The sequence below is a fragment of the Strongylocentrotus purpuratus genome, unplaced genomic scaffold, assembly GCF_000002235.5.
Source record: "Strongylocentrotus purpuratus isolate Spur 01 unplaced genomic scaffold, Spur_5.0 spur5_scaffold_9, whole genome shotgun sequence".
NCBI lineage: Eukaryota > Metazoa > Echinodermata > Echinoidea > Camarodonta > Strongylocentrotidae > Strongylocentrotus > Strongylocentrotus purpuratus.
In genome coordinates, this window is record NW_022145615.1 from 23,937,565 (window position 1) to 23,951,472 (window position 13,908).

General features: G+C 38.1%; 1 protein-coding gene across 8 annotated transcripts in view; it reads right to left on the reverse strand.

The window, feature by feature from the left end:
- LOC575959 (chromodomain-helicase-DNA-binding protein 1) overlaps window positions 1–13,908 on the reverse strand; it is a 48,357-nt gene that overhangs the window by 15,899 nt on the left and 18,550 nt on the right. For 6 of the 8 annotated variants that reach the window (XM_030976874.1, XM_030976876.1, XM_030976870.1 and 3 more), the window contains exons 18-31: window positions 13,690–13,842; window positions 12,979–13,050; window positions 12,100–12,249; window positions 11,123–11,271; window positions 10,199–10,298; window positions 9,553–9,645; window positions 8,535–8,699; window positions 7,123–7,310; window positions 5,908–5,949; window positions 5,238–5,380; window positions 4,045–4,168; window positions 3,386–3,536; window positions 2,372–2,485; window positions 54–452 (exon numbers count right to left, since the gene is read on the reverse strand). In XM_030976874.1, coding sequence (XP_030832734.1) covers window positions 54–452; window positions 2,372–2,485; window positions 3,386–3,536; window positions 4,045–4,168; window positions 5,238–5,380; window positions 5,908–5,949; window positions 7,123–7,310; window positions 8,535–8,699; window positions 9,553–9,645; window positions 10,199–10,298; window positions 11,123–11,271; window positions 12,100–12,249; window positions 12,979–13,050; window positions 13,690–13,842 — 2,043 coding nt within the window. The remainder of the gene's footprint in view (window positions 1–53; window positions 453–2,371; window positions 2,486–3,385; window positions 3,537–4,044; window positions 4,169–5,237; window positions 5,381–5,907; window positions 5,950–7,122; window positions 7,311–8,534; window positions 8,700–9,552; window positions 9,646–10,198; window positions 10,299–11,122; window positions 11,272–12,099; window positions 12,250–12,978; window positions 13,051–13,689; window positions 13,843–13,908) is intronic. The other 2 variants (XM_030976877.1, XM_030976875.1) reach the window with 1 other exon arrangement.

Below are 13,908 nucleotides of genomic sequence, written 5' to 3' on the forward strand. Positions count from 1 at the left end.
AGGCCTATCATATAAATCTGTTTGGGCATTGAGGAGAAAGTAGTGCACCTTACCTTCTTTGGTTCTTCAATTTCTCCCTCCTCAATCTCCCTCTCTTCGTCGTCGTCGTCCTCCTTCTCCGACTCCATATCTTCCTCCTCTGATTCCACTTCATCCTTGACTTGCACTTCTTCCTTCTCCTTCTTCGTCTTCCTCTCTCCCTTTTTCTTTGGTTCCTTTTTGTTCTCCTTGCCTTTCTCCTTCTCTTTCTCTCTCTCCTTTTTTCTCCTCTCCTTCTCCTTCTCGTCCATAGGTTTGCGGCCCCTCTTCTTTGGCCCCTTATCAGAGTCATTTTTGTTTGTGACTTCGCCATTGTCTTTGTTTTCACCCTTTTTCCTTCTGCCAGGCTTTTGTTTCTCCTCCGTTTCATCTTTCGCTTTGGTCCCTTTCCTTGGTCTGGCATTGTGTGTGACCTGCAGATTGTAATGAAATATTATAAAATGAAAGAAAATATCTTACAAAACTGCAATTTCATGACATATCCTTTAGAAAAATACACCATTTGAGAAACAGCATATGTAAATGTAAGAAATACTGTAACAATCAAACACATTACTTGGGGCTAACTTAAAGATACTATGTCCCTTTTGCAGCCAACATCAAATTCTGTAGAACTTTGCAGGAATTATGAATATGTCATGTATCTTTGAAATTTAAACGTTAGCAGTGTCCTAATATTCAAACTAGATGGAACTTCGACTGCGCGCAGTCGAAATGATGCCTCCGTCATAGAGCAATTTTACAAACCAAAACAGAAGAAATTGTTCAAATTCAAGTTCAATTGTAATCCATTAACAGGTTCTCAGAATATCGTGATTACAAGCAATTTCTCATATACATATATGACCCTTTGATCTTTGACCACATGACCCTAACATCTACTCAGTTAATTGGCTCTGCAAGATGTCCCGAGTTAAAAGTAATCCATCTGTCAGTTCTAATGAGAATGCGTTCACAAGCTATTTTTGCATGCATAATGAGCCCATGACCTTTGACCTTTGACCTCATGACCCAAGAATCTACTCAGTTCATTGGCTCTGCAAGATACATACATGATCTAAGTTTGGGAGGAATCCATCAATCTGTTCTAATGATAATGCGATCACAAGCTATTTTTGCATGCATAATGAGCCGCATGACCTTTGACCTTGACCTCATGACCCAAAAATTTAATCGGTTCATCGGCTCTGCAAGTAACATACATGACCTAAGTTTGGCAGGAATCCATCAATCGGTTCTTGAGATAACGCGATCACAAGCTGTTTCAGCATACATAATGAGCCCTGTGACCTTTGACCTTTGACCTCGTGACCCCAAAATCTAATAAGTTCATCGTCTCTGCAAGATACATACATGACCTAAGTTTGGCAGGAATCCATCAATTGGTTAATCAGATAATGCGATCACGAGCTGTTTTTGCATACATAATGAGCCCTGTGACCTTTGACCTTTGACCTCGTGACCCCAAAATCTAATCAGTTCATCGGCTCTGCAAGATACATACATGACCAAAGTTTGGCAGGAATCCATCAATCGGTTCTTCAGATAACGCGATCACGAGAACGGGACGTACGGACGGACGGACAACCCGAAAACATAATGCCTCCGGCTACTTCGTAACGGAGGCATAATTATGCAAGGAAACCCGTTTACTTGCTAGACCTAACTGTCAGACACTATCGAGTGACTAAATTTTTTTTTTTCTTCTTTGGTAATAACATACATAAAATGAGCTGCAAAGGGTACATGAGCATTTGTCTACATCAATAACCCACTTCTTGTAATGGCCAAAATAAAATGATTGATTCTTTGCGCAGCATGAAACATACGACCATTCGGTACAATGGTCTGAAAATCAGACTTACTTACTGGCTCTATAGCTCTTAAGTCGATTTGACAACTAATAGTCGTTATTTTCCCACTTTAAGACATTTTCAAGCCCCCATTTTTTTAGGGAAGTTCTAAATTAGTATTATCTCTCAAATGCTGTTGGAATTTATCCTTTTCATTTTTTTGGCCTGCAAATGGGACATAGTACCTTTAATTGTGACAAAAAAGATATCATCGATTAGGTAATATGACTTGTTCACAAGTATAGCGGCCCATAAATCATGCTTTGTTCAGGATCCATGAAGACTGCAAAACCAGGGACCTGTTTCACAAAGCCTTTTTTCAATGACAAATGACAAAAATCAGTAACAAATCTGTTGATAACAAATCAGAAGTAAGGATTTCAGTAGTTTATAACAAAAACTGTCATTTGTCATCAAGTTTTGTGAAAGGCCCCCTTGGCAGGAGTATTTTGGAAAGCCATCTATCATCATATCATTACCTTTTCAGCTGCTTTGTTTGCTGACGTTTCTTTCCTCAGCACCTTGACCAGGTTCTCAGCTCTGGTCTGTAGTTGCTTGGCTTGGGGCTTTTTGGTTGGGTCTGCTAACAAGATCTGCACAAAAAATGAAACAGGACATTTGAACAATCAACACTCAATTATATATAAAAGCCTGTCTGTACTAGTTTGGCCAGGGGGGATAAAACCTCCCTGCAAGGTCACTGACAGGTGGTTGTCTCATCAAATTAGCTCTCAATTAACATGAGAAAAAGGGGATCATGGGAGACCAACATGCACTGATTAGGCATTGTTTGCTCTCTAGAGGGTGCAAGTAGCTATAAGTAGTGCAGTGGGGCTTAAGGGATCTGTTTGGAAAGAAGTATTGCTCAAACTCCCAGTGTACTGTGTTTGTATCTCCCTAGAAGGTTCCTATAGTTCCTAACATTCAGGGATTTTATACATGGCGTATGTTCAATGGTAGCTTCGTCAGATGGTTGATAATCCTACAAGATTCATGAGCGGGAGGTAAAGGATATCGCTAAGATGACACTTTCTCATGAAGCTTAAAAAGGATAAGTTAGCATACGATTTGCAGTAATATACATAGTTAGGTAATATATCAATAGCACTTGATTCCTTCGAAAATAATAACACAATAGCTAAATATAGAAAGTTGTTACTTGAACTTATCTGTGCCATTTCCCCTCCATGCTATCTCATCCACTTCATATTACTTCCAATTAACTTATCCTTTCCTCCATTAAAATCTTTACCATGATTTTTCTCCACACACATGACATAAGGGCTGAAGTGGCTTGCATTATTAAGGCCTCAAAGTATCTGAATCAAGACGTCTAGGACCGGTTTTACTAAGCCTTTTTTCAATGACAAATGATAAAAATCAGTGACAAATCTGCTGATAACCAATCAGAAGCAAGGATTTCAGTAGCTTATAACAAAAACTGTCATTTGTCACTGATGACAAGTTCCGTGAAACGCCCCCCTGTTACATACCTTATCATGTAGGTTGAGAGATGGGTCCATCTTGATTGCTTCCCAGCTTCCCAGGCCGTACTCGTAGATCCCGATGAGAAGATTGTGATCATCATCCTCATCCCACTCCACGTCCCAGTGGACGATGCGTAATCTGGAATGCAGCTGAAATCTATGTCGATGAATCGAAGGAGGACAACAAGAAGAACATGAATAAACCATTTTGATATAGCACTGTTCACAAGTAGTTGCGTCGTAGTGAAGCGGTTAAAAACACTAGTCCTGGAGATGCCAAAGACGTGGGTTTGAGCCAAGGGGTATCCAATTTACGTAAAAAGACCAGGTTATTTGGTTGGTTTTCCAGCTGGGGAAGGGGGCAGGGAGGAAACAGCCCCCCCCCCCCCCCCACCCCAGAGTTTCACCAGGGGGTGGAGGGGTGAAAAATGTTAAACTTGGCATATACATAGAGCATCTTATAATGTATAAGCCTATGAAGTATATGTCAATATCTCAAACAGCTCATTAATTAATCATGCATGGACACCTATTTACCTGTTTAGCCGATGGTTATTACACCATTACCAAGCTCTTTGCTCAAATAAATTCATGTTTCTAAGAAGCAAATTAAAATGTGAAGAAAGTGTTTCATGTGTTCTATTACTGTAAAATCATCCACTCACTTTTTCCTCTTCTCTTTGCTGGCAGGTATTGAGGCAAGGGGTTCGTTCTCTTCTTCGTGCTTGAGCACTGAAGGTGCATTGATGGTCACGTTGGACAGCTTGAAAGTAGCTCCTCGTTTCTTACCTAATAAAAGAAAAATATCAAGACAAAAAGAAGACAATGTTATCACCACAGAATTCATTTGATTTTGATTATACAAGCATGGAAACATGATAAAGGCAGGCAAAATAAAAATAAGTGATGTGACAGATATGGTCCCTGAATATGACAGCTTTATGGACAGCAAACCATGATTTAAATGACAAAATACAAATTATCCAAAGTTTTAATAGGTTATGATCAAGAATAAATTCTATGAAAATGCATCAAAAACTATCACAACATAATTACACGTGGAAGTAAATAGCATCTGCATACTGAATCTGTATGAAAATGTGTAATTGCTGAATACCTCAACATTTCAGGTCATGCATATTTTGCTATTTAGTTTACATCTGACTAGCTTAAACTTTATCACAAAGTATAGTTACTGCATAATAACAATGGCGATGATTGTTTTACCTGACTGCTAAGAAAGCATGTACATGCTTGTAAGTAAACAACCTGGGAACGGACGGCTTTAAGTCCTCTCTGAGGGACTTGGCAATGAGAATTTATGCCTTACAAAAGGGCACGAGCACATTGAGGTGTCGTGGTATAGTGGATATGTCACCGGACTGTGGATCACAAGGTCCGCGGGTCAAGTCCCACCGCAGCACTAATGTCCTTTGGCAAGACATTGATCTACATTTGCCACTCTCCACCCAGGTGTTAAATGGGTACCCGGTAGGATGCGAAAGCTAATGTCGTTGGATTAGCAAGTGTGCGCTTGTAAAAATGACACCTGGCTGGAATGCTCCCCAGGGAGTGGAGAATGTGCATACATTGTATGCAGGTAAGCGTGAATCCAATGACCGGGGTAATAATATACTTATCTGTAAAGCGCTTTGAGAGGGCCTCCGGTCCTGAAAAGCGCTATATAAGAACGAGCTATTATTATTATTATTGACTTGGTTTCGAACCCGGTTATGAGACCACTGCTCTACCACTTAGCCATCGTGCCTCCTCTCTGCACAATGAATTTCTAAAACTCTGTGAGCTTCACTCAAGTAATCAAAATTGGCGTTGCGACTAGACTGGCTGGATCACTCACCATCAAAGTCATTGTCAGCCTTGAGCCTTTCGTTGTAGTCCTCCACAGCCTTGACACAGCTGTCATGGAGTAGGGTGCCTAATCTCTTCAGGTCTGCTTGGGCCTTCTCCTGAAGCTCTGCATCTCCTGCTATTGCCTCTAACCTGGAGTGAGCAAAAGAAGTAATGTAACTTCGTCCACAAATCAATGTATGGAAAGTCGATTGACTTTTCTGTTTCCTCTAGAGTAGTGTGCTATCAAAGTTGGATTTCCCTTCAAGATACTTGTGATAGTTTTAAATAATTTGAAATGAGTCATAATGTAACCTTTAATTCATGTTACACCACAATGCACCATGCATTTGAACTTCTAACATCATTTATATGTCATTATAGTTTCCTACGTTGGGCCCCAAAATCCCCTTTCTAACACAAGGAAATGGACTGTGGACTCTACAGAGTGCAATGTACTTTTGGTTAAAATGGTCGAGATAGCAACAAACTTCGCTTTAGGAGTCAAATTTTTGTAAGGAAGATTTATGATGTCCATCACCTTTTAAATTCAAGAAAATGATGCTAAATTGCAATGAAGCATGGATGAGAACTCCATACAGATGTGCATGAAAATGAAATCGAAAACTATTCGGAAGTAAATTGGGACATTATTACATTGTTAACTGTATGAGACTTACCTTGTAAGTGGTGCTCCGAACTTCTTGTAACTTTTGACAAACCTACAATAAAAAAAAAGATAGCAAGGCAGTAAAATAATCGTTCATATGAAGAAAGTTAACTTGTAAGTACACACAAAGAATCACAAATTATTTTGATTGTAAATAACGAGGGAAGTTTGTATCAAGATGTAGTGCTAATTTTTTCATGCAATAATGATAACTGTATCTATTTAAAGGTAAAGACCAGTATTGGAAACGCTCCAATTTCAAAAAATGAAATGCAAGCGCTTATTACCAATCATGTGAAAGAATATGTTTTGAATAATACATGATGATAAAAATGTTGACGGGAAACCGCCTACTAATTGATATATTTGGTAAATTAGTGTATCTCTCGCCTGTTGAGAGATACAAATGCACGTGTCGCGCACGTGTGTGTAGTCCCATATACATCTTTCTGTGTACAGTGATTCTAACTTTATGAAGACTTGGCCAAATTTCTTATCATTTAGATGATTCCAGAACCTTGCAGTACATCTATGCTAGATGATCAACCTTTTCTGATCGATTTCACAATGTTTCTTACACAATGCAATCACATGACCATAACTGGTCTTTAGCTTTAAGCCTTGAACACTGTGAGATCTTTTACACAAGCATCCTTAATATACACATCTCCACAAACCACAATGTCTTCCCTAATACATTAGATCCCTGGAATTCTCAATACTATGCGATCATATACAAATAATACACCTTCGAAACAGTCCAAACACCCTCGGCTGTCGCCTTGGGTGTGATAGACTGTTTGAAAGGTACCATGTGTGGGTAATTCTTACTAATGCCTGAACAACATGATGTGTATTATTTGTTTCATAAGATGTTTTATTTCTTTAATAAAATGATGTTTTATGACATGATTTTACTTACAACCGGTCATAAGTATTTACTAATGACTGGTCATTAGTAAAATTATGTGTTAGGCAAAATAAATGCTTGGTCATGTGTACGCTCTCAACCAATCACTCGATTAGGATCCACTTCATATCTTATGATCACTACTATCTCACCTTCTAATATCACTATCAGAGAATCCTTGCACAGTATCTCTTGGTACTGTCCGAGGTCTGTTAAGACTTGCGGTTGTCATATATACAAAGTACTAGGCACTGCTTTCCCTGCTTTAAGATTTAAAAATTACTCAATACCACCCGACCATTACTACCATCTCACCTTCTAATATCACTATCAGAGAATCCTTGCACAGTATCTCTTGGTACTGTCCGAGGTCTCCCCCTAGGTCTCTTTGACTTGCGGTTGTCATTGTCGCTGTCATCAGAGTCACTGCTTGCACTGGACACCATGTCACGCTTCCGCTTTCTACTGAACGAGGCTTCAGAATCGCTGTCATGATACGTCATCTGAAACAGGGAAATTAGCAAACTTGAGAATTGGTATTTTGCTGCATGATTATACATTTAAAAATTGTATAATTGCATGACTCAGTTGTACCACTTTATTTTCAATTGTATAGATATTACTGATTTTGTGACTTGATGACTTGGGGCCTACATCTTTTCCTTTAAACTCTCTTGCCCATGCTCATCTAAACTTAAGGTAATTTCATCTAGTGATGATACAGACTATGTCTTTCCCTGTTATGGTCTTTGTTTTGACCTGTGAACGCAAACCACATCCATTTCCCTTTCACTCAATGTTCAAATGTTCATCCAAACCTGGGGCCCATACATGCCAACATTTGAAAATCAGAAATCTGTACAAATTATGCTATTTTTAAAAAAAAGAGTAACAATCCTAACTCTCCTATTCAATACTACAGACAAATTTGTACAGGAAGAGGAACACCTGCATTAAAATGATAATTATCTTCTCCCAAAAAGAGGAATGTTCCTCTTTAATCTGAACAGTTGGCATGTATGGGGGCCTGTTTCATGAAAGTTTTCATCAATAACCAGTTAAACTGACTGTTATGAGCTGCTGAAATAGTGGTATTTGATTGGCTGAGAGGAGATTTGATAACGAGTTTCTTGAAACAGGGCCCTGGTTAACAAAATTAATTCCAATCATCTCAAAAGTACAATGGTATCAACAAAAATATTCAAGATATAATAGACATAAATAAACATTAATCCCTAAGCAATAACAAGTTTGAAAGATTTTCAAATATAATGAAAAAAGCTCTGTGGTAGAGGCATTTCCAAAAAATTCAATAACTTTCATACAGAAATCATCCTTGACAACAATGACATAGCAGTACCACACAGACAGACAAAGACTAGACTAGGCTAACCCCCTGTCTGTCTGTCTGTCTCTCTCTCTCTCTCTCTCTAAGAGCCATATCGATTGACTTTGGCGATCACGCTGTTCCACAACCCTCGGTTCCTTGTCTTCTCTATTAGCACCACTCCCAGTTTTTTCACTCCTCTCTCTCTTCCAACAATCTCTTCAGACTGTCGATCCAAAGTATCCTCCTTCTTCTCCTACTCCTTCTTCCCACAATTTTCCTTGTCAAAGCAAGATTCTCTAGGCCTTTTTTTACGTATAATGTGACCTGTGAACTTCAACTGCCTAATCAACATCTCACATATCATTTTCCTTTGCACTCTAGCTTGTCTAAGGCTTACCCTATTGACTTGTTTTCTTATCCTAGGTGGTAGATAGAGAGCCATCTCTTCCTTCTGTTTCTCTTCCTCCTCCATCTTACTCCTCTCTGATGCTGGGATGATGTCCTCCCAGTCCTTGCCCTCATCCTCCTCATCGGGTTCTTCCGTTGCATTGAAGTTGGCCACCTGTTTGTTATTCCATAAAACATGCAGATAAAGCTCATTGATATTGAGATTAAACCATGATTGTTCATATCTATAATGAGTCTATATGCCACAACATTATTTGTTATATTTCAAGTGGAGATTGCTTTAAAAATGCCCTCAAAACTCTATGTTTAAAACGACTTTCCAGTAGATTTACTTTCACATTGTTGTTGTTCCATTTTTGTGTACTTGTAGTTTTTCTTCACCACTGCGCCTCAAACATATTAGTCATGTGGACTTGGCGCATTACAAATACTCTATATTATCATTATAATTATATCATTTGTCTTCCAGCAACATGCATATTACATATTACTATTTAAGCAATAGCTATTTTTATTATGACTAGGAAATATGGATTTGAAAAAAGTAGAAGTTAATTTATTGAATTTTATGATCTTTGTTCCAGGACTCCCCCACTTTTTATTTATTTATTAATTTTTTGGCAAAGATATAAGCAGATCTTCCAAAATAATATGCTCTGCAAAGATGAGAAGAGAATGCTGTAATTAATTGTGTAGTTCATTTTCACTATCTATCTTTAAGAAAGAAATTGTACTATTCAGCTTAACAGCTTAACAGATTTTCAATGAGCGTTCCATTATTATTATTGTTACTCATGAATTTTTCCTTCTTTGGACACATAGATGTACAGAACATATCACAACCATAGTCCATGAAGTGTCAAACAAAACCGCTACTCTCTGTGTCCCTCACAAACAACAACTCTTAATCAACGACTTGGTGTTGGTCCCTCGGCATTGTTTGCTATATAGAGGGCACAAGCAGCTATAAGTAGTGCAGTGGGGCTTTAAAGTGTGTATTTTCTAACCTTGAACTGTGAGAGAAGCTCTTCTCCTGCACCACCAGGCTCTTCCTGTTCTCTCGTCTCTGCTCTCTCTAGGATTGCATCAATGTCCATCTCCTGCTCATAAAAATAAAAACAAGAGTAGTTCATGATAAAGAATGGAAAATATAATTAAATGTTATGATCTTCATATAGGTAGTGAAATAAAAAGAAATTCTTTATGAACGATGCCACACTTATTACTTAACAGCTTGAAACTTTGAACGATACTAGAATGCATTAGAAATTATGAGAACAATACTTCTGTGGTGGGAAAAGTCACACAAAAACTAAACAAATGTAGTATCAGTGAAGACTATTAAATCAAAACTAAATCAAGCCTTTAGTTAAATTGACGAGATTGTGCTGGATTGAAATAAATTGAAATGTACAATGAAACACCATTATTCTTGTGTAGAATCACAAATCCCTATCAGACAATACTATCTTTGGAAATGTCACAACTCTTTGCATCTCATTGTTGTTTCCATTTAAAATAAGCTCCCTCCCATCTCTTGCAAATTTTTCGATGAATAGCAGAATGTTTGGAATTCTGTATATCGTTAAGTTCACACTTGCCTAGACAATAAAACAAAGGTATCGGACTGAAAAGATTGAAGGTGAATCTTACCGGAAGTTCCGTCTCCTCTCCGTCTGGTTCCTTGAAGAGTTCCTCGGCCCTGAACTTGAGGATAGCTGTCAGTTCTTCCTTGCTGAACGGGGCATCTCTACTGATGGAGTAGTTGAAGCATAGATATCAAAGTTACTCCCGATAGTTAACAGGAAAATACCTGGGTGCCACATTCATTACCAGACGGAATCATCATCCAACAGGTAGTTAAACAGACATGCAGATATTTTCGTAGGAACATTATATGTATATTTTGTAGGAAAATTGTATGTGTCAATGGCATTGCAACGTTGAACTGTTAAGAAAGAATGATAATTTCATGCAAAAATGGATTCTCAAAAATGGGAGTTTTTTTTTTTCAATCTGAATTGATGCATAGATACAACACTTTATGTCTTTCAATCGATGAGATACCTTACATTGTTTATGCAATATTTCATGACATGAAATAATCATCACAGAAGGGTGCAACTTAAATAAATCTTAAAATATTTATTTCTCAGGGAAGAATATATTCTTAAACTAATAAACTGCATGAACAGTCATCTCAAACGTGTGTATGTTTATTCTTGATATTATCGTTTAGCAGCCATGCAAAAGCCGGGGTAACAGCAGTGGAACACCAGGAGTGCCTAGTGTGACAGACATGAGCATTATACAAGAACTCACACCACTACTACTCTACTACTACAACTTACTACTACTACTGCTACTACAACTACTACTACCATCACCACCACTACCACTACTACTACTACCCCACTACTACCTGTATTATTACTACCACCAACACTATTACTACTACTACCAACAACGGTGGGTATAATCTATCCTGTATGTCCAAACCATCCTATTCCAAACCATCTGTATTCCTAACCTCAAGCAAGTTTATCCTAAGTACAGATAATATGAAAAAGAATTTACCTTGCTTGAGATGATGACTTTGATAAGACTGTTCTTCCGGTAGTGTCCATCCTTTGTATCACCAAGTGATCTAGCACCATCTTCCTCTTGGCTCTCTCTATGATCTCCTCCTCTATGGTATCCTTGGTAACCAATCTGTAGATGTTCACCTGAATGAAAATTGAGAGATTGAGAGTTAGTTGGTAATGTATTCCAAGGACTGGAAATGTCATTGAAACAGAAGAGGAATAATCATCATTTTTAATAGTTTGCTCAAGATTTGCAGAATAATAAACTAGATGTCCACATCATGATAGATTATTTCTCACACCATTTGTCTCTATTTCCCAATTTGTAAAGTTCAGGATAGTTCCTAATCATTATGGGGATCCAATTTTTTACCCTGGAGACATTACTCTGGATACGATTTCATCAAACATATAGGAGTTTATGCAAGCAAGTGATCAAACCAAGCCTCTGCAACATTTACTCTCTCGATATAAATCAAACATATTGTGACCATTTTATAGAAAGATACAATTCATTTCAAACTATTCAACTAAGTGTGAGTCATTGGTTATGATACAAAGCCCAAGACAGTTAGCAGGTATACATCAGTGTGGCAAGCAGCATTCTAAACAAGGACCAATCCCCTGCAACATAAATTGTATATAATTTGTCATCAACAATATGAACCGGCGAATTTGTACAGTAATATATGAGCCGGATTCGTCAGTTCATAATGATGCAGATATGAATCAATCATATCTTTACCATACTTTAATTATCACATTTATGTTATAGAAAGATACAATGATACAGAGCCCACGATAGTGATCAAGATAGTTAGCAGGTATACATCATTGAGTGTGGCAAGCAGCCTTTCAACCGAGGACCACCTGCCATCTGTCTCTTAACCCATCGAGCAGGGTGGACCCTGTATTAAGCCTATGGGAATGAAAGAATCTAGTAGTCAAGGGGTTAACATGACGGCTCACCTGTCTCCTCTGCCCTATCCTATGTGCCCTGGCCATGGCTTGGATATCATTCTGAGGATTCCAGTCAGAGTCAAAGATGATGACAGTGTCTGCTGAAGCAAGGTTCAGGCCGAGACCTCCTGCTCTCGTGGACAGCAAGAAGCAGAAGTCCTAGACAGAAGAAAAGACACTGCCAATGTTAGGGTATGATTAAAAATCATATTATCTATATACAGAGATAACAACCTTATAGGATGGTTGTCAGGAATATTTACCACATTTCCCGGAACAAATGGGGGTCTTTCCGGAATACAAGACAACACAGCATATTTTTTAGCACAAAAGACGCACACACACACCCAATCACTGTTATTACTGCATTTCAAACCTAATGGAGCCCCGTAATCCCGTAATCTATTAGTTTTTTACTGTAACGCCGGAAAAAGAGCAATAAAACTGGAACAAATACGGCAAAACCTTAACGGTTGGCACAACTGTATATAATCAACTTACTAGCATGGTATTAAAGACACAACATTTTGATACAGAGACATGATGTATGGATATTGAGAACCCTTATAAGAAATAAATTTTGTAATATATTTGCACATCGGATATTGAAATTCCATCTCTCAAAATTAACATTCTCAATGTAATGAAACTAAAGTGCACAATGTGCATATTATATATGTATTTAGCCAAATGCAGGAACACACAATCATCTTACATTTCAATTCTTCTTTTCTTCCCAACAAAATCAGTTTCTACTGAACAGTGATCTGAATTAACACCTAGGTTCCAACATGTGCTATCCTGTGTTCCCTTTGAATATCTCTACATTAACTAGTTCTGTGCACAACAGCTTGCGTTCAATCAACTAGTTGAGAAACATGGACTTACCTGAGATCCTTCTGCATTGAAGTGATCCAAAGCCTGCTTTCTGATCTCACCGCGAATCGATCCGTCCAATCTCTGTAAGAAAGAGGTACGACATGTTATCATGCTCATCTATCTGTTTTAAATATTATGCAGGTTGTAATGGCTACATTTCAGGCATTAAGGCTATCATCACTTTACACAATTCTACTGCCTCAGTCATTTACATCTCCATTCGGTGGAAATTTTATATTGTGTTAAGCCTTAGATTTTAATCAGGACATTTTCAGGATATTTTATGGAAACAAGTACTTGTTATTCCTTGCTCTTTATCCCATTATTCCTAATAACCACTTCTGTTTACAACTTGTGCTAATTGTGAAAAAAAAAATAACATTCTCTCAGGACAGATGTCAACAAGAAGATGAAACGATGAGAACATGCTTTTACCTGAGCATTTTCTCATATTATGCATTTTAAAAGATTTTCTGCTATGGTATGGCACAATAGAGCATGATGCTAACTTTAATTTTCTCTCTTTTTCTAATCCTCCATGGACCATGTGGCAGATTGGCCCTGTGCTAAACAAGTTATCCATTAAAGTCCACCACCACCACTACTACTTCATAAAAAAACTGTTACATGAATATAGATAACACGAACATTTTCAAAAAAGAGCCCTCCTATTCCTCTCAAATAATTTTTTAGACAGAGGAGTTCTAAGATAGCACCTACCTGATGCTGGAAATGTCTGTACTGGAGGTATTCTGAGAGGATGTCCAGCATACGGACCATCTGAGAGAAGATGAGCACCCGATGACCCCTCTCCTGGAGTCTGGTCAGAAGCTTGTCCAGCAACACCAGCTTACCACTACCTCGGATGATGTACTGTAGAGAGAGAGAGAGAGAGAGAGTCAGTTAAGGAATTAGAAGGCAAGAATAAGTGAGAAAGAA